The 19,740-nt window shown below is 44.6% G+C and overlaps 1 protein-coding gene across 1 annotated transcript; it reads right to left on the bottom strand.

The window, feature by feature from the left end:
* Positions 1-2,256: 2,256 nt before the first annotated feature.
* Positions 2,257-12,173, bottom strand: Rpa2 (replication protein A2). The gene is made up of 9 exons (XM_028759624.1): positions 12,046-12,173; positions 11,724-11,830; positions 10,360-10,461; positions 9,025-9,138; positions 7,200-7,274; positions 5,882-5,998; positions 4,868-4,975; positions 4,449-4,543; positions 2,257-2,951 (listed from the first exon to the last, which is right to left on the bottom strand). The coding sequence occupies exons 1-9, from the start codon at positions 12,053-12,055 to the stop codon at positions 2,867-2,869; spliced, it is 813 nt and encodes a 270-aa protein (XP_028615457.1). The 5' UTR covers positions 12,056-12,173; the 3' UTR covers positions 2,257-2,866.
* Between the last annotated feature and the right edge of the window lie 7,567 nt (positions 12,174-19,740).

The raw sequence follows: 19,740 nt of genomic DNA, 5'->3' as shown, positions 1-19,740 counted from the left end.
TACAAACTAGTGAAGCCACAGAATATAGCCCTGGGCCGGCAAAGAAAACAGGGAACAGATGAAAAGATACTGAGTTTACAGCTGCTGTGAGGTTGAGTCCAATTTGAGTCAGATTCTAGACACTGCACCTGTGTGTGCTCCTGTGTCTGCTCCTCTCTGGGCTGCGTGGACCCGTCCTTGCAGGCCCCCTGATCTTTATTCCTTGGAATAGAGTTCTCCAGGTGATTGCTATAGGCTGTTGGCCAGTCCCAACTTTGGGGACCTCATCCACCAGTTTCTACCCACCTCTCCCCAGAAGCCAGTGTTCATTGTACTGAAAGATCCAGGGACAGATCCTACAGAGAAGCAGTAAGCAAGATCTTGACAAAGTTCCTTCCTGGCTCTGAACTGCCAGAGGGTGGATCAGTAGTCAAGGTGCCTCTGGTTTTCACACATACGTTCAATATTGGCACACAGTTGAATAAGACTCAAAAGGAAGGCAGAAGAGGGCTCCTATTTCCTATAAAATAGGATTTCTGGGTCTAAACTTCTGTAGAAATTGATAAACGAAATAGGGTATGTGTTTAAACATTTTACCAACATGAAGTTTCTCTCAGCTACATTATCTTTTTAATTTTAGGTTTATGAAACCAACTGCATTGAAACAAAACAACAAACCCAGTAATCCACACTAAATGCTAATTCTTTTTTTTTTTTTTTTTTTTTTGGTTTTTCGAGACAGGGTTTCTCTGTGTAGTCCTGGCTGTCCTGGAACTCACTCTGTAGACCAGGCTGGCCTCGAACTCAGAAATCCGACTGCCTCTGCCTCCCAAGTGCTGGGATTAAAGGCGTGCGACACCACCGCCCGGCCATAAATGCTAATTCTTACTCTGGCCTTTGTAAAATGTTATTTTTCATGATGCTTCATTTCCCACCCGCAGTCTTAACTTCCTGAGAACTAAACACATAATCAGGTGACACTGGGTAGTTTCTAAGAGCATGGGTCATATTAGTGTTCCAACAGGCTCACACATAAGCTCTTTCACCTGTGCAGGGCAGAGGTTCCAGGCACTTGGGTGCACATGTTCCTGGCTGTGCTCAACCTCAGACTCCCACAGTGCTCACCAATCACATGACAACTGAGAGGCATCAAATGACCAGGGCAGTCCACTACAAGCCCCTGATGCTAATCTCTCCTATAGCTAGTACCTAACCAACAGTTTGGCATCCAATAAAGGCATTTAACAACTTGTGTGTTCAAGCAAATGCAGGTGTTAGGCCAGAGGCATTGGAACCTCTAGAACTGGAGTTACAGTTGTGAGCTGCATGACATGGGTGCTTGGAACTGAAATCAGGCCCCCTGGAAGAGCAGCAGGAGCTCTTAATCCCTGAGCCATCTCTCCAGGTCTCCCTATCCCCTCTTTTTGGACAAGGTCTTACTATGTAATCCTGGTTGCCAAGAACCTGGTATGTAGACCATACTGGCCTCAGAACTGAGATCTACCTGCTTCTGCCTAAGCTGTGATTTGAATTTTATGGAAAGACTTCCGCACAAAACCACAACTTTGCTTACCTGGTAACTAGAGGAACCCGGGAACCTGTGAAAGTACCCTGTCATACAACCCACACTGGAACAGGTTTTGTGTTTTCTCTCAGCTATTTCCGTTGTCTAAGAATAGATCCATAACTAATAACATAACTGTTTAGCTGAACTTACCTATAGGTGTGGCTCCTCAGAGGGAACTTCTCTGTCTAGCAAACAGCCAGATGCTTACACCAGCAATCAGGGCGAGAGCTCACTTAGAAGCAGGCAGCTCGTATTTGCATGTTCCACATCGTGAACTCTGCTCCCAAATTCGTTTCCATTCAAGACAGCTGTCTTTGACATCTGAGAGCATATTTCCCCTCCTTCAAGAACAGTCTTTGTGAAGTCTCTCGGCAGACAGCCAACTCAGCTGCAAACTCAGTCAGGACCAACATTAAAGGCCTACGTCAGGCTGCCAGGGGCCAACCAACCTTGTAGATAGCAGGCAAGTGCTTCACTACTGTGAGCTGTAACCCCAGCCCAAGGTCTATTCACAATCTTTGGTGGCAATGGCACATGCTATACACAACTACAACAAACCCCTGATAAGCCTGATGACGAGAGTTGAATCCCTGGAATACACATGATAGAAGATGACTCTACACTGTACAAAGAGAAAGCAGACTCCTCTAAGTTGTCCTCTGACTTCCATACTCACACAGTAAGTAAAAGCTAAAAAGAAAACCAACATCTCAGAAGCTACTACAATCGAACAGTTTTATCAAACATATGAACATTTATATTACAAACCATGCAGTAACATTTCTTCCTCTCTGCCCCATGAGGCCTCCATGTCAGAACCTCATGCTCACTTAAACCTACTTTCAGCTGCAGGCAAGACAAGGGGAAGGAAAGTGCAATTTTGAAAGTAACACCACAGACTCAGAGTATGACACAAATTGGCAGAAGGTTTTAGGTTCTTCTTTGGCCCTTGTGTTGTTCATTCTTAACAGGAAGCCTTTCAAGAACAGAAGCACCCACGCGCGCGGCAGTGCTGCTTTGCTCTCTTGGTGGTGTTCCTCTTTCAACTCCGATCATCCATCCTAGAGTCCTGACTAGCTTATCGGAATTTCTTTCAAGAAATCTTGCCCGGGTTTACTTCCTTCTCAACTGTCTATTTCCTTTTGAACCTCTAAACAACAAGCAACAAAACAGAGAGCAATAAGTTCCAAAAGGACTTCAACTGAGACCTTCTACAAGAAACTTCTGTCCTAGAAGCCTCTGGCCAAAAACTTCAGTGTTGGGGACAACAGATGAAAACAGGTCCAGGTGGAAATATTTCAGGTACCCAAGGCAGTCCAGTTACTCCGCATCTGTAGATTTAAAGTGATCGTCATCCACAGTAGAATAAATGTGGCCCTCATTGCACAGAAAATCCACTGCTTGCCTGCAAGGAAAAAAAGGGGGAATCCCCACATTAAAACCAGTGCCTCTTGAACATAGCCAAGTAAGCAAACATCACTTCTTTTTGTTATTCTTATCTTAGCTATGAATTATTTAGTCACTTTGTTTATGGGAGTCTCTTGCAGAGAAATGACAATACAACCTAAGCACTGAGATTATCCATGGAGACCAGGGCTACCAGGGCTGCCTTGGATCTTGACCTCAAATTTCTTTCTTTTTTTTGGTTTTTTTTTTTTTTTGGTTTTTTTGAGACAGGGTTTCTCTGTGTAGTCCTGGCTGTCCTGGAACTCACTCTGTAGACCAGGCTGGCCTCGAACTCAGAGATCCACCTGCCTCTGCCTCCCAAGTGCTGGGATTAAAGGCGTGCGCCACCACTGCCCGGCCGACCTCAAATTTCAAAATAAGGGCTGGAGAGATGGCTCAGTGGTTAAGAGCACTGACTGCTCTTCCAGAGGTCCAGAGTTCAATTCCCAGCAGCCAGATGGTGGCTCAAAACCATCTGTAATGGAATCCAATGTCCTCTTCTGGTGTGTCTGAAGACAGCTACAGTGTACTCATATACATAAATAAATAAATCTTAATTTTTTTTTTCAAAATAAAATTGGGCTTCGCTTAAAATGCCAACGTAAGTTGACACAAGAACCCGCAGCTGCAGTCAGCTTACACATGAGATGTACACAGGGGTCTTAAGTCTCTCTCCTGGATTCAGGCCCCAGAATCACATACTGAAATGCCTTTGGCTTTGCCTATGGGCAGTAGAGTAGCAGAAAAAGAAAGGTAATTCAGAAAGTGTGTGACCCCTCCAAAGCCTTAGGTCCTCAGGGACAGGAAGATGTTTAGTGACAGCCAGAATTCACAGGGAATCTACCTCATCACCACAGGGACTGTGAGACGGGCATTACCTACCACCACCTTATAGCACAGAATGGGAAACTGGCCTGGGCATTTGTTTTCTATCGTGGCCTACAATTATTACATGGGCTTGTTTGAGACAAGGCCTCCCCGTTACGTAGTCAGAGCTGTCCTGGAACTTGCTATGTAAACCAGGCTGGCCTTGAACTCAAGTATCATGAGTCATATATTACTCGTCTCAGTATATTTCATCTCCGTTCACTGCAATGCAATCAGCAGCCAGCTGTCTAAAATAGAGTCACATCAAAGGAGTAGGAAGGGCCACCCGATGCCTCCAGCCCCCGAACAAATCAGCAAATGGCGCAACAGTGCCACCTGGGAGTGCTTTTAAATGTTCTTCATAGCTGCTCAACTTCTCCCTCAACGGGCTGCAGCTGACAACTTTCCTCGTGTGGCTCTTCCGCAGACCAGCTTGGCTCTCAACTCCTGATCCTCCTGAGATTACAGGTGAGAACCAGCAAACCCAGATCCAGCTTTACCTCTTACACTCTCTTCTAACTATCAGAAGGCTGTGGACAGATACAAGGGTACAAGCCTGGACCTCTAGGCCACGGACAAGAAGACTTACTTGATTGAGGCTATAGGCATATGCTGGAGCTGGCTCCTGAGATCCTGAAAGTTCAATCCTTCAGGTCTTGGGCAAGCCTTGATCAAATTCAGCACCTGACAGTTCAAATTAAAAAGACTTTAGCGACTGCTCTGGATCACTCCTTATGTAAACCCGAGTCACTTCATAAGCAGAGAGGAGCTGGAAGGACGGCTGAGGAGGAGCACTTGCAGAGAGCCTGGACTTCCACCCTCTCTATCCTCCACTGCCATCAGGCATCGTGGACATACACACATACATCTGTACAAGCAGGCAAGCACACACAAGTTAAAGGGAGGGGGGTGTTGGTGTGAAGCAGGTTACAGGATAACCTTACATTATCTGGAAAGAAACAAAATATTGAATTGGTTGTGCTTTGCATGGGTAAATAGGCAGCTTACCTGGTTTTGGACCACAGTGAGGCCATTTGCTGGCATGAAGTTATTCCCACTGAAGTTTACCGGTTCACCCATTCCTGGGTTGCTGATAGACGGTCTCCCTGCAGGGGCCTGAATTAAGAACAAGATCAGAACATTAGAAAAGCCATCACATCAACCCTACTTCAAATAACTTACTAATAAACAGCAGGAAACAATTTAACCAGTTTTCCTAGTAACTATTCATATAGGAAAGCTATAACAATGAAATATTAGTAACCTCCTGAAGCATACATTCCCTGTCCCCGGAAAAGGATGCTGTGGCACTGTGACTTCACTTGACAGCTATAATGGTTTCCATGGGACTCTGTCAAGCAAGCATTCATTATCATGAAACCATGTTGGGAAAGAAAAGGGCACAGATTTGCCTGCGGGCACAGATAGCTGGCAGAGGGCCTACTTACTACGGATAAGGCTAAGAGTTCAATTCACAACACAAGAGAGGAGGCACAGACGCTCCACTCTCTTTAGGTCATTCCTTTCTCTGCCTACCACTATCTGGATTATCTCAAACACTCCTCTGAAGTGAGTTCTGCCAAAGCCATCAATGACTTCTTAAGTCACTGGCTGCTCAAGTCTTTTGGTCTTCACAACCTCGGACTTCTTAGCAGCACACAATGCTGACCACTCCTCCCAAACATGTCCCCTCCAGGCTTCATGCCATATTCTCTGGTTTCCCACTTATTCACACTGCACCGGCTCAGAACTCTTCCTCTCTGCACAGTGCCTGATCAACAATATACTCTACACACGCTGTCTCTACTATTCTGAATGATAGAAGAACGCACATATCCTATGAGGTTTAAAGCAGTGTGAAAACACAGCAGTCAAACATCCACTAAATGTCCGTTGTTGAGATGCTTTTATGATGTACAAGTTGGACACAGGTGGCACACACTGCGTGTAACCCTACCTGCAGGGGATCCCTCACACCACACACAGGCTTCTGAGAAAAGGGAGTTGACTGCAGCTCCTCACCTGGTTGTTGGCTTTGCTGAGCATCATGTGTGAATTGACCACTTCCAGAATGTGTGCGGTGAACTCATTCATGTCTTCCAGAGGAATGATCTTAAAGGCCACTAAGCTCTTTTTGTTCTGTTATAAGAGGAAAGCAGAAGGAAGACAAACATATTCAAGTAACTTTCTGGGCAAAACACTGGCTTTTCCTTGGTTTTATTTCTCACTATGGGGAAAATGCCTGTTAGACTTAAAAATGTATATGTGAATGTGGGCACATGTACCACGGTCTGCGAGGGAAGTCAACAGGATCGACTTGGTGTTGGTTCTCACTTCCCACCTCAAAGCAGGTTGTCTTTCTACTATACACACCCAACCAGGTAGCTCCAAAGCTTTTAGAGATTCTCCTGTTTGCCTCCCAACCCCTTGATGGTTTGTTACAGAGGTTCTGGAGAGCCACCTGGCGTTTATACAGCTCCTGAAGATTTGAATTCAGTAATTCAGGTCCCTACACTTGCATGGCACGTGTTAGTTACCCAGTGGGCAATCTCTTCACTCTACTTAATTTTTTTCTTCTTTGAGGCAAGGTTTCACAATGTAGTCTTGACTGTCCTGGAGCATACCATGTATACCAGGCTGGCCTAGAACTGATCCCCCTTTTGAAACAGGGTCTCACTATGTAGCCCTGGTCGTTTGGAACTCACTGTGTAGAGTAGGGTGGACTCAAACTCAGAAATTTATCTGTCTCTGCCTCTTGAGGATAAAGAAAAATGCCTATGTACCACCACCCATGGCTCTAATGTCTATTTTAAGATAGAACCTAGATACTTCCTCTCAATGAAGAGAACAAAATATCTTCTCATTTAATATGCAGATTTGATTATTAAGGATAACTACGCATTCTTCTAATGAAGATGTAAATTCAGAAAATTTTGTCAGTTTTTTTCTTTTTGTTTTTTTCCAGACAGAATTTGTATAGACCAGCAGTCCTGCAATTTGCTCTATCCTATAATTCACTCTATAGACTAGGCTGGCCTTGAACTTACAGAATATCTGCCTGCCTCTGACTCTCTCCTGCTTGGATTAAGAGGGTGCACAACAACCACCACCTGGCACGAGACAGGTTCTCTTTTTGTTCATCAATGTGTGTGTCAAGCCAGCTTCCCTGTGAGCTTCAAGAGGCTATCTCTACCTCCTTTCTCTCCAGAGTGCTGAGGTTACAAGTATGCACTAACAAGTCTGGTGAACCTGGCCTTAACTTTGGTTTTAAGGATTCAAACTCGAGTCTTCACCTCTGTCATCTCCCCAGCTCTGAGGCTATCACATTAATGGACTTTACCTGAAAAGACCTGAGGTGGCCAGCAACTTTCACGTATGTTTCTGGAGGAACCACAGTGTTCTCACCACCGGCATCCTAACAGATGAAATATAAACACATCACTGTTTTTTATTTACTTTTAATTTTTTGATAGGGTCTCCTGTAACACAGGCTTATCTTCAAACTTAATACATAGCCAAGGATGACTGTGAACTTCTTCCTGTTTCTATCTACCAAGTACTGGATTACAGGCCTATAGTGTCACACACAACTTATTTGGTGACAGAGATAGAACTGCCTGTTATTTTGTTACTGTTTGGTTTTTTGCCCCTTCACCCCCTTTAAAGGTATGAGAAAGTGTGTGTGTGTGTGTGTGTGTGTGTGTGTAAAAGACAAAGGATCTTCCAAATGCAGTCCAGGTGTCTTGAGACTATGTAAGTTCTAGAATTAAATGGTCTAGAACTTACAGCAAAATCCTTCTGATTTAGCTTCCTGATTGCCAATAAAATAGACATGATCCAAGAACAGAAGGCTAGTCAACAGTATCTAATCATTTCCCTCCTACATTTTGTGTGCGTCCTTGGTAAGTGAACGGAGGTCAGGACATGTCGACGTCGGCCTCCTCCTATCACACAGACTGGCATTAATCACCAGCTGACATCTATTAGCCCCTGGTCAATCCTTCTTTGCCCATAAATTTTATATGTTATGGGTATAAGAGTATGCCTGTGTCCAACTGTGTTCCTGGTGTTGACAGAGGCCAGCAGAGGATGTCAAATCCACTAGAACTGGTTACAGACAGCTGTAAGCTGCCACGTGGATATTGGGAATTGATCTTAGGTCCTCTGGAAGAGCAACCAATGTTCTTAACTGCTGAGTCATTCCTCCAGCCTGCCTGGTCAATACCCTTAAACTAAATCTTGGTATATATCTTTAATTGTTTCCTTAATGTAAATTTGTACGTCTTTCTCTTTTTTGAGAGAGAGGTGTGTGTGTAGTCCTGGTAGTGCTGGAACTCTCTCTGTAGAGGAGCCTGGCATTGAATCCAGAGATCTACCTGCCTCTGCTTTCTGAGAGCTAGGATTAAAGGCATCCATCATCAAGCCCAGAGAGGTCAATGTTTTTAACTGATGATTTCAGTACATGGTGAACTTTGGGAAAACACATGATTGTCTTCCAGATATCACAAGCAGTGGGCTAAGTGCTACTCATACAACTTAGAAACTCAGGTGCAATGCTTACTAGGTCTAACCTGTATCACTGCTACCATTTTCACCTGGTATTTTATAAGTAACCTGTTTGTGCTTCTTTGTCCATTTCTCTAAGGTGAAGCTACTTGTTTTTACTTTGCAGAGCTTTTTATTAAAGTGATTGAATATGTCCGAGTATGCCTCCCATTCACATAAACAGTATTTATTCAAGACTCACTGTGTGATAGGCACCATTCTAGGTACTGGGGACAGTAGTGACCAAGAAAAAAACTTTCTTTCACAATTTACTTTTTACTCTCTTACACAATATTTTAGGTGTTAAAATTTTTTTGTTTTGTTTTGTTTTGTTTTGTTTTTGAGACAGGGTTTCTCTCTGTAGTCCTGGCTGTCCTGGAACTCACTCTGTAGACCAGGCTGGCCTTGAACTCAGAAATCCACCTGCCTCTGCCTCCCAAGTGCTGGGATTAAAGACGTACGCCATCACCACCTGGCATGTGTTAAAATTTTTATGTGGTCAATTAAGTTCTCGATTTATGGTTTTTTATCTTTGGTATCTTGATTATGAATTTTTATACCAGAAAAACCTTTAACAAGCTAAAACCGAAAGACCTGGACATCCAAGAGAAGACACTCACATCCGTGTCCACCCACTGGCGCACATCCATGGGTGCAGCCGTCATATCGTCTACTTTGTACACAACGTTAGTCGGAGCCTTCTCGGCGTGTCTGATTATCCCCACAACAGTGACCTAGAACAGAGAAACAAAATAAACAGTGTGATTTCCCTGGAAATCAAAGCAAGATGCACATATATACATACACAAACAATTTACAAAACAGATTTTGAGATAGTCTTACTTGTTTTATGGGCCTGACTGGCCTCATACTCATGACAAACTTCCTGCCTCCTGAGTGCCAAGAGTATAAGTATGAGCTGCCATGCCTGTTCCAAAACTAACCTATTTTTATTTGTCAGAAGAGAACATGGTCATTAAGGAAAACTGAGAAACAACTCCTGCAAGTAAGAGAGGCTCCAAGGGAAATACCTTCATGAACTTCTTAAAAAACATATCTTTTGTTTGTTGGTTTGTTTGGAGACAGGGTTTCACAGGTACAAGCCTGGCTGTCCTGGAACTATGTAGATCAGGCTGGCCTTGAACTCAGAGGTCTGCTTGCCTCTGCCTCCCCAGTGGTAGGATTAAAGGTATGTGCCACCACTGCCCAGCTTTAAAAAATACTTTTCAGAAAAATAGTTCTAGGGCTGGAGAGATGGCTCAGAGGTTAAGAGCACTGACTGCTCTTCCAGAAGTTCTGAGTTCAATTCCCAGCAACCACATGGTGGCTCAAAACCATCTGTAATGGAATCTAATGCTCTCTTCTGGTGTGTCTGAAGACAGCTACAGTGTACTCATATACATAAAATAAATAAGTAATTCTTTTAAAAGAAATTTTAAAATGTTAAAAAAAAAAGCTCTATTACCATTGTGTGTATGTGTGCCATGACCCAGAGGGCAGAAGATGTGTTAGGGAGCTAGCACACTTTTCAATGTGGACTGTGGAGACTTGACTCAGGTCAGCAGGCTTGTGCAAAAGGCCCAAGCACTTTCACCAACAGTTACTGGCTATATACTTTTCAATTAAGCAAGTCTTACTCCCTTTTCTTTGGCTGAATGCTTGAGTAACACAGATGTGCAACGCCCTTGCAGAGGCTGGAGGACACTGGCTGTCTAGGTTTAACACTATTATTGGTTTATTCCCTTGAGACAGAGTCTCTCACTGAACCTGGAGCCAGCAAGTCCCAAGGATCCTCCTGTCTCTGACCCCAGTTTTGTGGTGACAGGAACCAGAGTGATCAAGCCTGGCTTTGTACACGGATAGGGATCTGCTATCTGGTCCTCAGGCTTGCACAGGCATCATTCTAACCCCTTATTTCCTATCCCTAAATGGTTCTTCCACAAAACCTTACATACCTGTGAGATCTCAACATCTCCAATTTTGAACACTTCATCAGTCAGAGTAGCAGAAAGCAGCTGAGATATTGTACAGGGCACAATGTGCTGGGCTCGGACTCTCTGAAAAGAAAAAGCGTGCATAAAGTCAACCCAAGACAATAACAATCATTCATTTAATGTATCTTTGTTACAAGCACTTTGAATATACCACAATCCTGAAATTTCAAAACCAAGTTCTCCTTGCTTCAAAAAGATAGAAAACAAAGCCAAAAAGTTAATATTTAATTTATTTGTCTCTCCCTGTGTTAGGATTCAGAGTGTGTGCTACTGTACACAGCAAATGCCACACTTTTGAATTCAAGTCCACACCAATCTGATGCTAGACCTCCAGATGAATAGATGTTTGTATCATTCTGTGGGTTCACAAAGAAAAGGTCAGGGCGGAGTCAGGACAACATAGGATAGCCTGCCTTTAAGAGCACATCCCAGGGCTAGGCAGTGGTGGCTCATAGGTTTAATCTCAGTACCCAGGAGGTAGAGGCAGATGGACCTCTGAGTTCAAGGCCAGCCTGGTCTACAGACAGAATAGCCAGGGATACACACACACACACACACAAAAAAAACCCTGTCTCAGAGAGGTGGGGGTAGAAAGAATACATCCCAGATATAGCAGCACATAGTGTCCAGGACACCACTGAGACAACAGGGGTTTGTGAAAAGGCTTGAGAAATGACAAGCAGAGAAAGGACTTAGGAGACGCTCTGAGTTTCTTGATAAAATGGAAGAAGTTAGAAGTATAGCTTCTTCTAGGAGATATCCTGGCAACCAGATAGCAGTCTCTGTAAAAAACGTGTTGAAGAGTTTAGCCAAGCTAGTCACTTTTGGGCATCTTAAAGGAAGACCAAGTGTTGGATGGAGTGGGCAGAAGAGCATCTAGAAGACACTCAAATCACCTCTCAAGCAGTCTACCAGCAATATAACTTGTTTGTTTTGTTTTTTAAGACAAGGTTTTTCTGTGTAGTCATCAATGTAATCCCAGCACTCAGGAGACAGGCAGGCAGTAGAGTCACCACAAATTCATGATCTACACATATCAAGTTCCAGGCAAGTGGATAGTAAAAACTTGTCTCAAAAACAAAACAAAGGAAACATCACAAAAGATAAACCTTCAACTCAACATTATTTCTGCCTTAGCAGATGTACTAATGTAAACAAAAGACCACATCCTGATACATTATGGAACAAAACGTCCTATTTGGAACCTCAGAAATGTTTATTGTCAATTTCAAACATCAGAACCATACAGACTGGATGTTTCCCAGCTATCAGGAAACTTCGGACCAGGAGGACACAAATGGGAACAGAGCGGTCAGTCTACGTACTGATTTCTTCTCCGCCTGCGACGGTGTGGGCGACCCGAAGCCACCGGGGGACTGCGTGTAGCCGCCCGCTCCGCCATAGGTGGAGCTGCTGAAGCTTTCGAATCCGCCTGGTGGTGAACGACAGTAGTTAGAGTCTGCGCTGCGCTCCCCAACTCTACACCTGGCAAACGCTGTCCCCACCACGGCAATCCCTCCCACCCCTCAAACGCCGCCGATCCGGCCTCGGGCCTCTCTCTCTGGCCCTGCCCTCCCGCGCGAGACTCGACCACTCCTGACACCCTCGCGCGACTCCCCGCCTCCTCTCCCGCACGCCTGCCATTACTATTCCACATCCTGGTCGCAGTTTTCCCGAGAAAGAGACCCAAGAAGCTCGGACACGGAAAACAAGAACACTCCAGAAGTGTTTGCCGCTCCGGCGTGGCGGCGTTGTAGCTACTTTGCACTGGCGCCACAAACTCCTTCCCGCGAAGAGCCAGCCAATCAGCGCCCAGGACACATCTTAGCTTTAGCCAATCAGTATTCACGAATCCCGCTTTTTTTTTTTCCGGTATCAAGAAAAAAACTCACTGCCCCAAGAAGGAATGGAAGCCCCAGCGGCCTTCTTTACTGAGGGCAAATTCCCGATTGGCCAGTATTGACGAAAATAACCAATCAAAAGAATACTTCCGCAAGTACTCCTCACATCCGTCCTGGTCAAGTGCGCAGCTGTACGTCACTTCCGCCGCTCGCTAGTCCCCCTCCCATTCCCGCCAAACTGCCAGTTTCCTGACGAACCTGAAGCTCAGGTGTTGTGGTGGAAGTCACATTGGTGCTCAGTTGTGATACGCTATTTGCACACCACAGAGCCTCAGTACTAGTCTCACAGGACCTCGTGGGATTATTTATCTTCTGTAAGAAATTAAAATCGCCAAGTACAGCGATTTCATCTCAGCACTCAGGCAGAAGCAGGATATGTGTGAGTTCGAGGCCAGCCTGGTCTGCATAGCAAATTCCAGGCTAGCAGGGGCTACCTGATGAAACTCTGCCTCAAAAAATGAAATAAAAGAAATGAGATTTTTCCTGTCGAGTCACAGATCGTCTCCATGATCATTGAGCCTGTAAGAAACCTCTCGGACGCCAGCAAAATGGCTCAGCATGCCAGGCTATCTGAGGTCAGTTACCGAGACCTGCATGGTGGAAGGAGAGGCTTAACTGTTAATCTCACTGTAAGAGAGTAAAGACCAGTAGCCAATTTGGGGGGGGGGGCCAAATTAAGCAAGCTTTATTTTGTCAGACATGGCTATCTCCCTAAATCGGGGTTTGAGAAAACAGAACACAGAAGGTAAGGTTTATATTAGCCCCTAAAACTGCAAGAATATGGACATTTTCAAGGGTTATGTAAGAACTTGGCTGAACATTTCAGTATTATTTGGCAGAACATTATCAGGGTGAAATAGGTATAGGGTGTGGAACCTGTCAAAAATCAGAAAATGGGTCAAGACCTGGTACAATTACAGAAAACAGGAATGAACTTATTTTGACTGTATAATAATATGGCTTCTGATCTTAAGATGGAGGCAGACTGGGTCCATCAAAACTCTTACAAGTTGTCCTCTATACACACCCATTTGTTCACACCACACAGGCTTGTATCCAGGGTATAGATCTTGTTTTTCAAAGAAAGAATCCCTAGCTGGGGGTGGTGGTGGCACACGCCTTTAGTCCCAACACTTGGGAGGCGGAGGCACGTGGATCTATCTCTGTGAGTTTGAGGCCAGGTTGGTCTACAGAGTGAGTTCTAGGACAGCCATGGCTGCACAGGGAAACCCTGTCTTCAAAGAAAGGAAAACAAACAAAAGAAACCTTGTTGCCACAGTGAAAAAGATCCGAAGATGTCCTGCTGTCTCGCCGTCAGCTTTGCCTCCCTCCCAGTCTAATGAGGGTTTGTTCTCTCCGGTGACTTCAACTAGTTATTATATGAATTGCACACCTTGGTCTGAAAGCTGATTGAGAGACCTTTGTGTTTAGTTTTCTAGGACTCTGGGGGTATGTGCACATGAGTTTAGGTGCCTCCAAAACCAGAGGAGGTCTTGGGGTTCCCTCGATGTGTTATAGGCAGTTGTCCCCGACAATGCCCATGTCGACTCTGTAACACTAAGTCAGGTGATCTGCAAGAGTGACATGCCCTCTTAATCCCTGAGCCATCCCTCTAGCCCTGTGTGTTCAGCTGTTTAATGGTTATTGGGTAGAGCAGATGTCTCAGTGAGTAAAGAGCACATGAGGGGGAAGCCTGCCAACCTGAGCTCTAGACCCTGAACACACAAAAGCCAGATGCAATGGCACATCTGTAATCCTAGCACTCCTGTGGCAAGGTAGAAGCTCCCGTGCTCACAACCCTAGAGTGTAACTGCAGAAATGGAAGAGGCCTCAAGTACCAGCTCCTGATAGTTGTCCTTTGTCTTCCACGTGTACACCATGTCTCACACATTTGACAAAGGTCATTTAAAACCATTAAACGTGGGTGTGGTGTGTGTGTGTGTGTGCATGAGTGTATAGGTGTGTGCATATGTGTGTGTGTGTATAGGTATAAAGGTGTGTATATGTGTGTCAGTGTAGGGGTGTGTATGTATGTGCATGTGTGTATGTATATGCATGTTTGTGTGTATTTTGTATACACATGTATAATGTGTGTAGGTGTATATATATGAATGTATATGTGTGTATGTGTGCATATGTATGCATGTATATATATGTGTGTGTAGGTATATGTATATATGTATATGCATGTGTGTGTATGTGTGTGTGTGTGTGTATTGTGGCTGTAGTTTAGTGGAAGATCAGTTGTCTGGTATAGGCAAGGTCTTGGGCCAAGCTCAGAATTTCTGAAGTTTTCTTTTCCTTTTTCCTTCTTTTGTTACAGGCTCCCTGTACAGCCCAGGTTAATTTTCTTTTATTTATTTTTAATCCATGTTTTTGTGTCTGTGTGAGTGCCTGCCACGAATGTGTGGATGTCTAAGCTTTCCAGAAGTGGGTGTCAGATCCTCTGCACCTGTACCCACCTGACATGGGTGCTGGAAAATGAACTTGGATCCTCTGAATGATCATCAAGTGTTCTTTTTTTAAAGATTTCAGACACACCAGAAGAGGGCATCAGATCCCATTACAGATAGTTGTGAGTCACTGTGGTAGCTAGGAATTGAACTCAGGACCTCTGAAAGAGCAGTCAGTGTTCTTAACCACTGACCCATCTCTCCAGTCCTTGCTCTCATCTTCTTGGGTAGCTGGGATTACAAACCTGTACTACCACTGTTTGCCCTGTAGCCTTTCACACTGTGGGTTCATTAAGGATAAGCTGTCTTAGAAACCCCTACTTAGAGAGGATATAGACATATCTTGATATCAGCTGAGCCTCCTAAATTTAACCATTGCCTAGTTATTTTTGGTGAGGCGTGTTGGTGCATACCTATACTGGCAACACTTCCAGCTGGAGGCCCTTGAGTTTGAAGTCAGCTTACAGTACCCCCAATAAAAAGAGATTTGTTCTTTTGTATTTTTTCCCTGCAAGGACCATTTTATTATAATTTGAGAGAAAAATTGGAATAAGGCAAACAAGTTAAAACATCTTAGTAGCTTTAGGGAGGAGGGAGATGCATAAGGGGAAGGGAAGTACTCATGCCTTTTGAGTTAGGCTTTAAGAAAGAGTCAGCAATAAAAGATGGCGAGCAGCTGGATGGGAGCAAGACCTTCAGAGAAAGAATGAGAATGTCCAGAGTATCAGAGAAGTAGCCAAAGAAGACAGAGCCAGGTGGAGACGGCCTACACTGTTGGTAGAACATGAGGAGGCAGGATTTTCTCAACTTTTGATTGAGCAAACATTTATGTGCCTGGGGATCCCAGGTGAGCTAAATCAATTTTCTACCCTCTAGGAGCTCAAAGATAGAACAAGGGTCAGGCCATAGTGGTACATTCCTTTAATCCCAGCACTTGGGAGGCAGAGGCAGGTGGATTTCTGAGTTCAAGGCCAGCCTGGTCTACAGAATGAGTTCCAGGACAGCCAGGGCTATACAGAGAAACCCTGTCTCAAAAAACCAAAAAAAAAAAAAAAAAAAAAAAGAATAAACTTATTTTATAGGAATGTTGTTTTGCCTGTGTCTCTGTCTGGTGCCTATGAAGGCCAGAAGAGGGCATAAGATCCCCATGGAGTGAGGTTACAGACAGTTATAATGTTGGTGCTAGGAATTGAATTCAGGTCCTCTGGGAGAGGGACCAGTGCTCTTAGCTGTGAGACCCTCTCTGTAGTCCCCCTAACAATTATTTTATGACCTCTTCACTTCTGCGCTCTAAGACCTTTAGTGTCTCTTCCCTGAGACTTAAAAAGTTCAAGATCCTTAGAGTAGCATATCTCAACTACGAACATGGCTGTCGTAATTTTATACGTGCTTGTATGAATCTGCCCAAAGCCTGCTTCTCTCCCTGAATTGCAAGCTGTTTGTTATTGTTTCTCCTGAAGTCAGCAGTGTCTGGCATGAAGAGGCTGCTTATTGAATATCTATCAAATGAGCCAGTGAACAAAGTGTTTCACAGATAATTGTGGAAGGGCAACTTGCCTGAACTTTTCATTGCCCAGGCTAGATATCAGCTCTTGTAGATTCAACCTTGGTGCTGTCATTTTTCAATATCTCTTCTTGGACCAAGTCCTCTGTGGACTTGATCCTCAGATCGGAGGCCACATGTGACCAAAGGTCACTTGCACCTGAGGGCTGCTTTCTCCCCAAGACCACAAGGACGTTATCAGCAACCGTTTGCTTTCTATGCATAGTCCAGGTTCTGGGCTTGAGGGGAGGATGAACAATGTACCTGGAGAGTCCTTATCTCCTAGCTACTGCCCAGACTATCTCTAAATTCATGCCCCAGACTCCCAGAAGCTGGGATTATAGGCGTGGGCCACCATATCTGACTCTTTTGTCAGCTTTACTCCAACGTGCTTTTTCCCCCTATAGTGTGATGGGGATTGCGGAAATTACAATTGCTAAGAGTCATACACATACTCTTTTAAGAACCAGTGTTGAAAACAAGTAAAGTAGCAGCAACAGCGTGGTCCTCAAAGGAAAGCTGATACATAAGTTCCCTTCGGAGTGAACTTTATTAATAAAAGGGCCTCATGGAGGGCTGGAGAGATGGCTCAGCGGTTAAGACCACTGACTGCTCTACCAGAGGTCCTGAGTTTAATTCCCAGCAACCACGTGGTGGCTCACAACCATCTGTAATGGGATCTGATGCCCTCTTCTGGTGTGTCTAAAGACAGCAACAGCTTACTACTCATACACATAAAATAAATCTTTTTTTTTTTAAAGTCAGGGGGGTGGCTTTGTGGTCATGATGCTTTGAGGTGGGACACAGGGCACTAGATAGAAACAGTAAAATATATGGCAATCTAAGCTTAACGAAGAACAGACTTAGCCTAGAGAAGAGCATCATTGACACAGAGAGAGAGAAAGAGAGAGAGAGAGAGAGAGAGAGAGAGAGAGAGAGAAGAGAAGGAGAGGAAAGAGAGGAGAGAGAAGAGAGGAAGGAGGGGAGAGAGGAAGGAGGGGAGAGAAGGGAGAGAGAAGAGGGGTGTCAGGATGTTTCACGTCACATCATGTAGTTCAGCTCATGTGACAGGGAACATGAAGAAGTAATTGTCCAGTCCCAGCACAGACTGCTTCCTAACTCTCTGTCCCGAAGAGAGCTGCATGGATTTGTGTCCTGATCCAGGCTACCGGATCAGGCCTAAAGGTACAGGCCAGTGTTCTAACAGAAGGCTGTTTTGTTCTTAAGAAAGCAAAGTCCAAACTACTTGGATTTTTTTAAATCTACATCCTTTTCCAGTCAATCATAGACCTGGTTCCAGCTCAGGAAACACCATAACCACTGAGGTAGCAGATTCTGTCAAAGGACTGAGTCAGGGCAGAAATCTTACTCCTACTTCCCTGAATTCAGTCAGGCCCACCAGTGTCTGCTTGGGATGTGGGCATCCTTTTTTTATTCATATAAAATCTTAGGGAAGGTAAGCTGGAGAGATGACCCAGTGGTTAGCAGAATTTACAGCTTTTGCAGAAGACCCAAGTTTAGTGTCCAGGACCTATGTTGGGCAGCTCACAACCCCTGTAACTGCAGCTCCAGCTGCCTTACACCTCTGGCCTTGGAGAACACTATATTTTTTGTTTGTTTGTTTTGGTTTTCCAGACAGGGTTTCTCTGTGTAGCCCTGGCTATCCTGGAACTAGCTCTGTAGACCAGGCTGTCCTCAAACTCAGAGCTCCATCTGCCTCTGCTGGGATTAAAGGTGTGCACTGCTACTGTCTCTCAGCTGAGAGCACTTTTAACTATGTGCATATGATGTCTTATGGGTTAGAGGTGGTGTGAGTGATGGGGCTTTGTGATGGGGGAAACTAATAAACTAATAAAAAATAACCTGAAGTATTTTAAGAGACGCCCCTGCACCTGGCCAGAAGATGGGTGGGTCTCTAGCACCCTCTAGATGGGTTGAGGAGATGCCCTCCCCACTCATTACAGTTCCAGGCCTAGTGGTTGCTAACTTCCTGTCAGCCCTGGAGGCAGCAGTCCTTGACTCCTTGGTTCCTAGTCCTGTGTCCCAGCATGCTTCGGACACTTTCTAGCACTTTGACTCAAAGGAAAGCCACACTGCTTTACTGAGACTAAGTCAACAGCACTCACTCTCTGAACTCCATTCTTTCTTTTCCCTGGCAGAAATTCAGATTTGGTAGTCATTTTGACACCTGCTTCCTCAGGGTGACTCAGGGCTCTGAATGGGGACGGAACTTAACCCTGCTGGTGCTCTATTCACAGGACAGAGTCTGAACCATTCCAAGGGTCAAAGGTTGGTTTCCCTCCTTCCCTCCTCTACCCCTCCACCTTTCACTTCCTCCTTTCCTCTTCCTTCCCTCACTTCAATTTCCTTCCTTTCTTGCATGTACGATGCTAAGGATAGTAGTACCCAGGGCCTTGCACAACCTAGGCAAGCAATCTGATCTACATTCCTTGCCATTTACCTTGTTTTGTTTTAACAGGGTCTCCTGTAGCCCAGGCTGGCTTCAAATTCTTTATGAGACAAGCCTTGAACTTCCCAGTGGGTTGTTGGTTCATCTAGGCAAGTCCATCCTCCTGCTGGAACCTCATTGGCATCATATATACTTTTATTTGTTTGTTTATTATGTTTTTTGAGGGAGGGTTTCTCTGTGTAGCCCTGGCTGTCCGGGACTCACTCTGCAGACTATGCTGGCTTCTATCTAAGAGATCCACCTGCTTCTCTTATGTTAAAGGTCTCAGGTACTTGTTCTAGTGGGAATATTTTGCAAGGGAGTTTTGATGCACCCACTCCTGAAGCTCTGTTATGAGAACTGTCATGTGGAGAGGTTTTTTTTCCTCCCAAAGTTTTACTGGGTTTAAATATGTAAGAAAATCAAACCATAGGATCAGACTCTAGTAGTTTCGATGCAGTCCAACTGACCAATTCTGACTGTATCAAGTTTTCCTTCTCACCGCTTCAAGGTTTGGTTCTCTGCCACAGTAATACCTGCAGACACCTGACAACACATGAGCACCTTGACCGTAGACTTCTGAGCTTTCAGGAATGGGGACCAATACATTTCTGTTCTTTACAACTATCCAGTCTCAAGTCTTCTGTTATAGTAACAGAAAATGGGCCAAGACAACTTCTGTACCTCAAAGACCTTGCTGTTGTCTTCCTGTATTCATCTTTCTGAGATGCAAACTGGACTGTCGTTTCTTTTTAAAGATTTATTTAGGCTGGGCATTGTAGTGCACAGGAGGCAATCCCAGCACTCAGGTGGCAAAGGTAGGCAGATCTCTGAGAGTTCCAGGCCACCCTAGTCTATGGATCGAGTTCCAGGACAGCCACCACTCCTACAGAGAAACCCTGTCTAAAAAAAAAGAAAGAAAGAAAGGAAGGAAGGAAGAAAGAAAGGAAGAAAGAAAAGAAAAAATTATATCTGTTTTATGTATGAGTATTTTCC

Source organism: Grammomys surdaster, unplaced genomic scaffold (genome assembly GCF_004785775.1).
Source record: "Grammomys surdaster isolate TR1022 unplaced genomic scaffold, NIH_TR_1.0 126313, whole genome shotgun sequence".
Classification (NCBI taxonomy): Eukaryota; Metazoa; Chordata; class Mammalia; order Rodentia; family Muridae; genus Grammomys; species Grammomys surdaster.
Note: the sequence above shows the minus strand (reverse complement) of the source record. Positions and strands in the feature narration are given on the sequence as shown.

Coding starts and splice junctions, on each gene's coding strand:
- Rpa2 (XM_028759624.1), bottom strand. Junction 10,462..11,723: donor CGCAGGCGGAGAAGAAATCA/GTACGTAGACTG, acceptor TTTTCTTTTCAG/AGAGTCCGAGCCCAGCACAT. Junction 7,275..9,024: donor GCCAGTGGGTGGACACGGAT/GTGAGTGTCTTC, acceptor TTCATCTGTTAG/GATGCCGGTGGTGAGAACAC.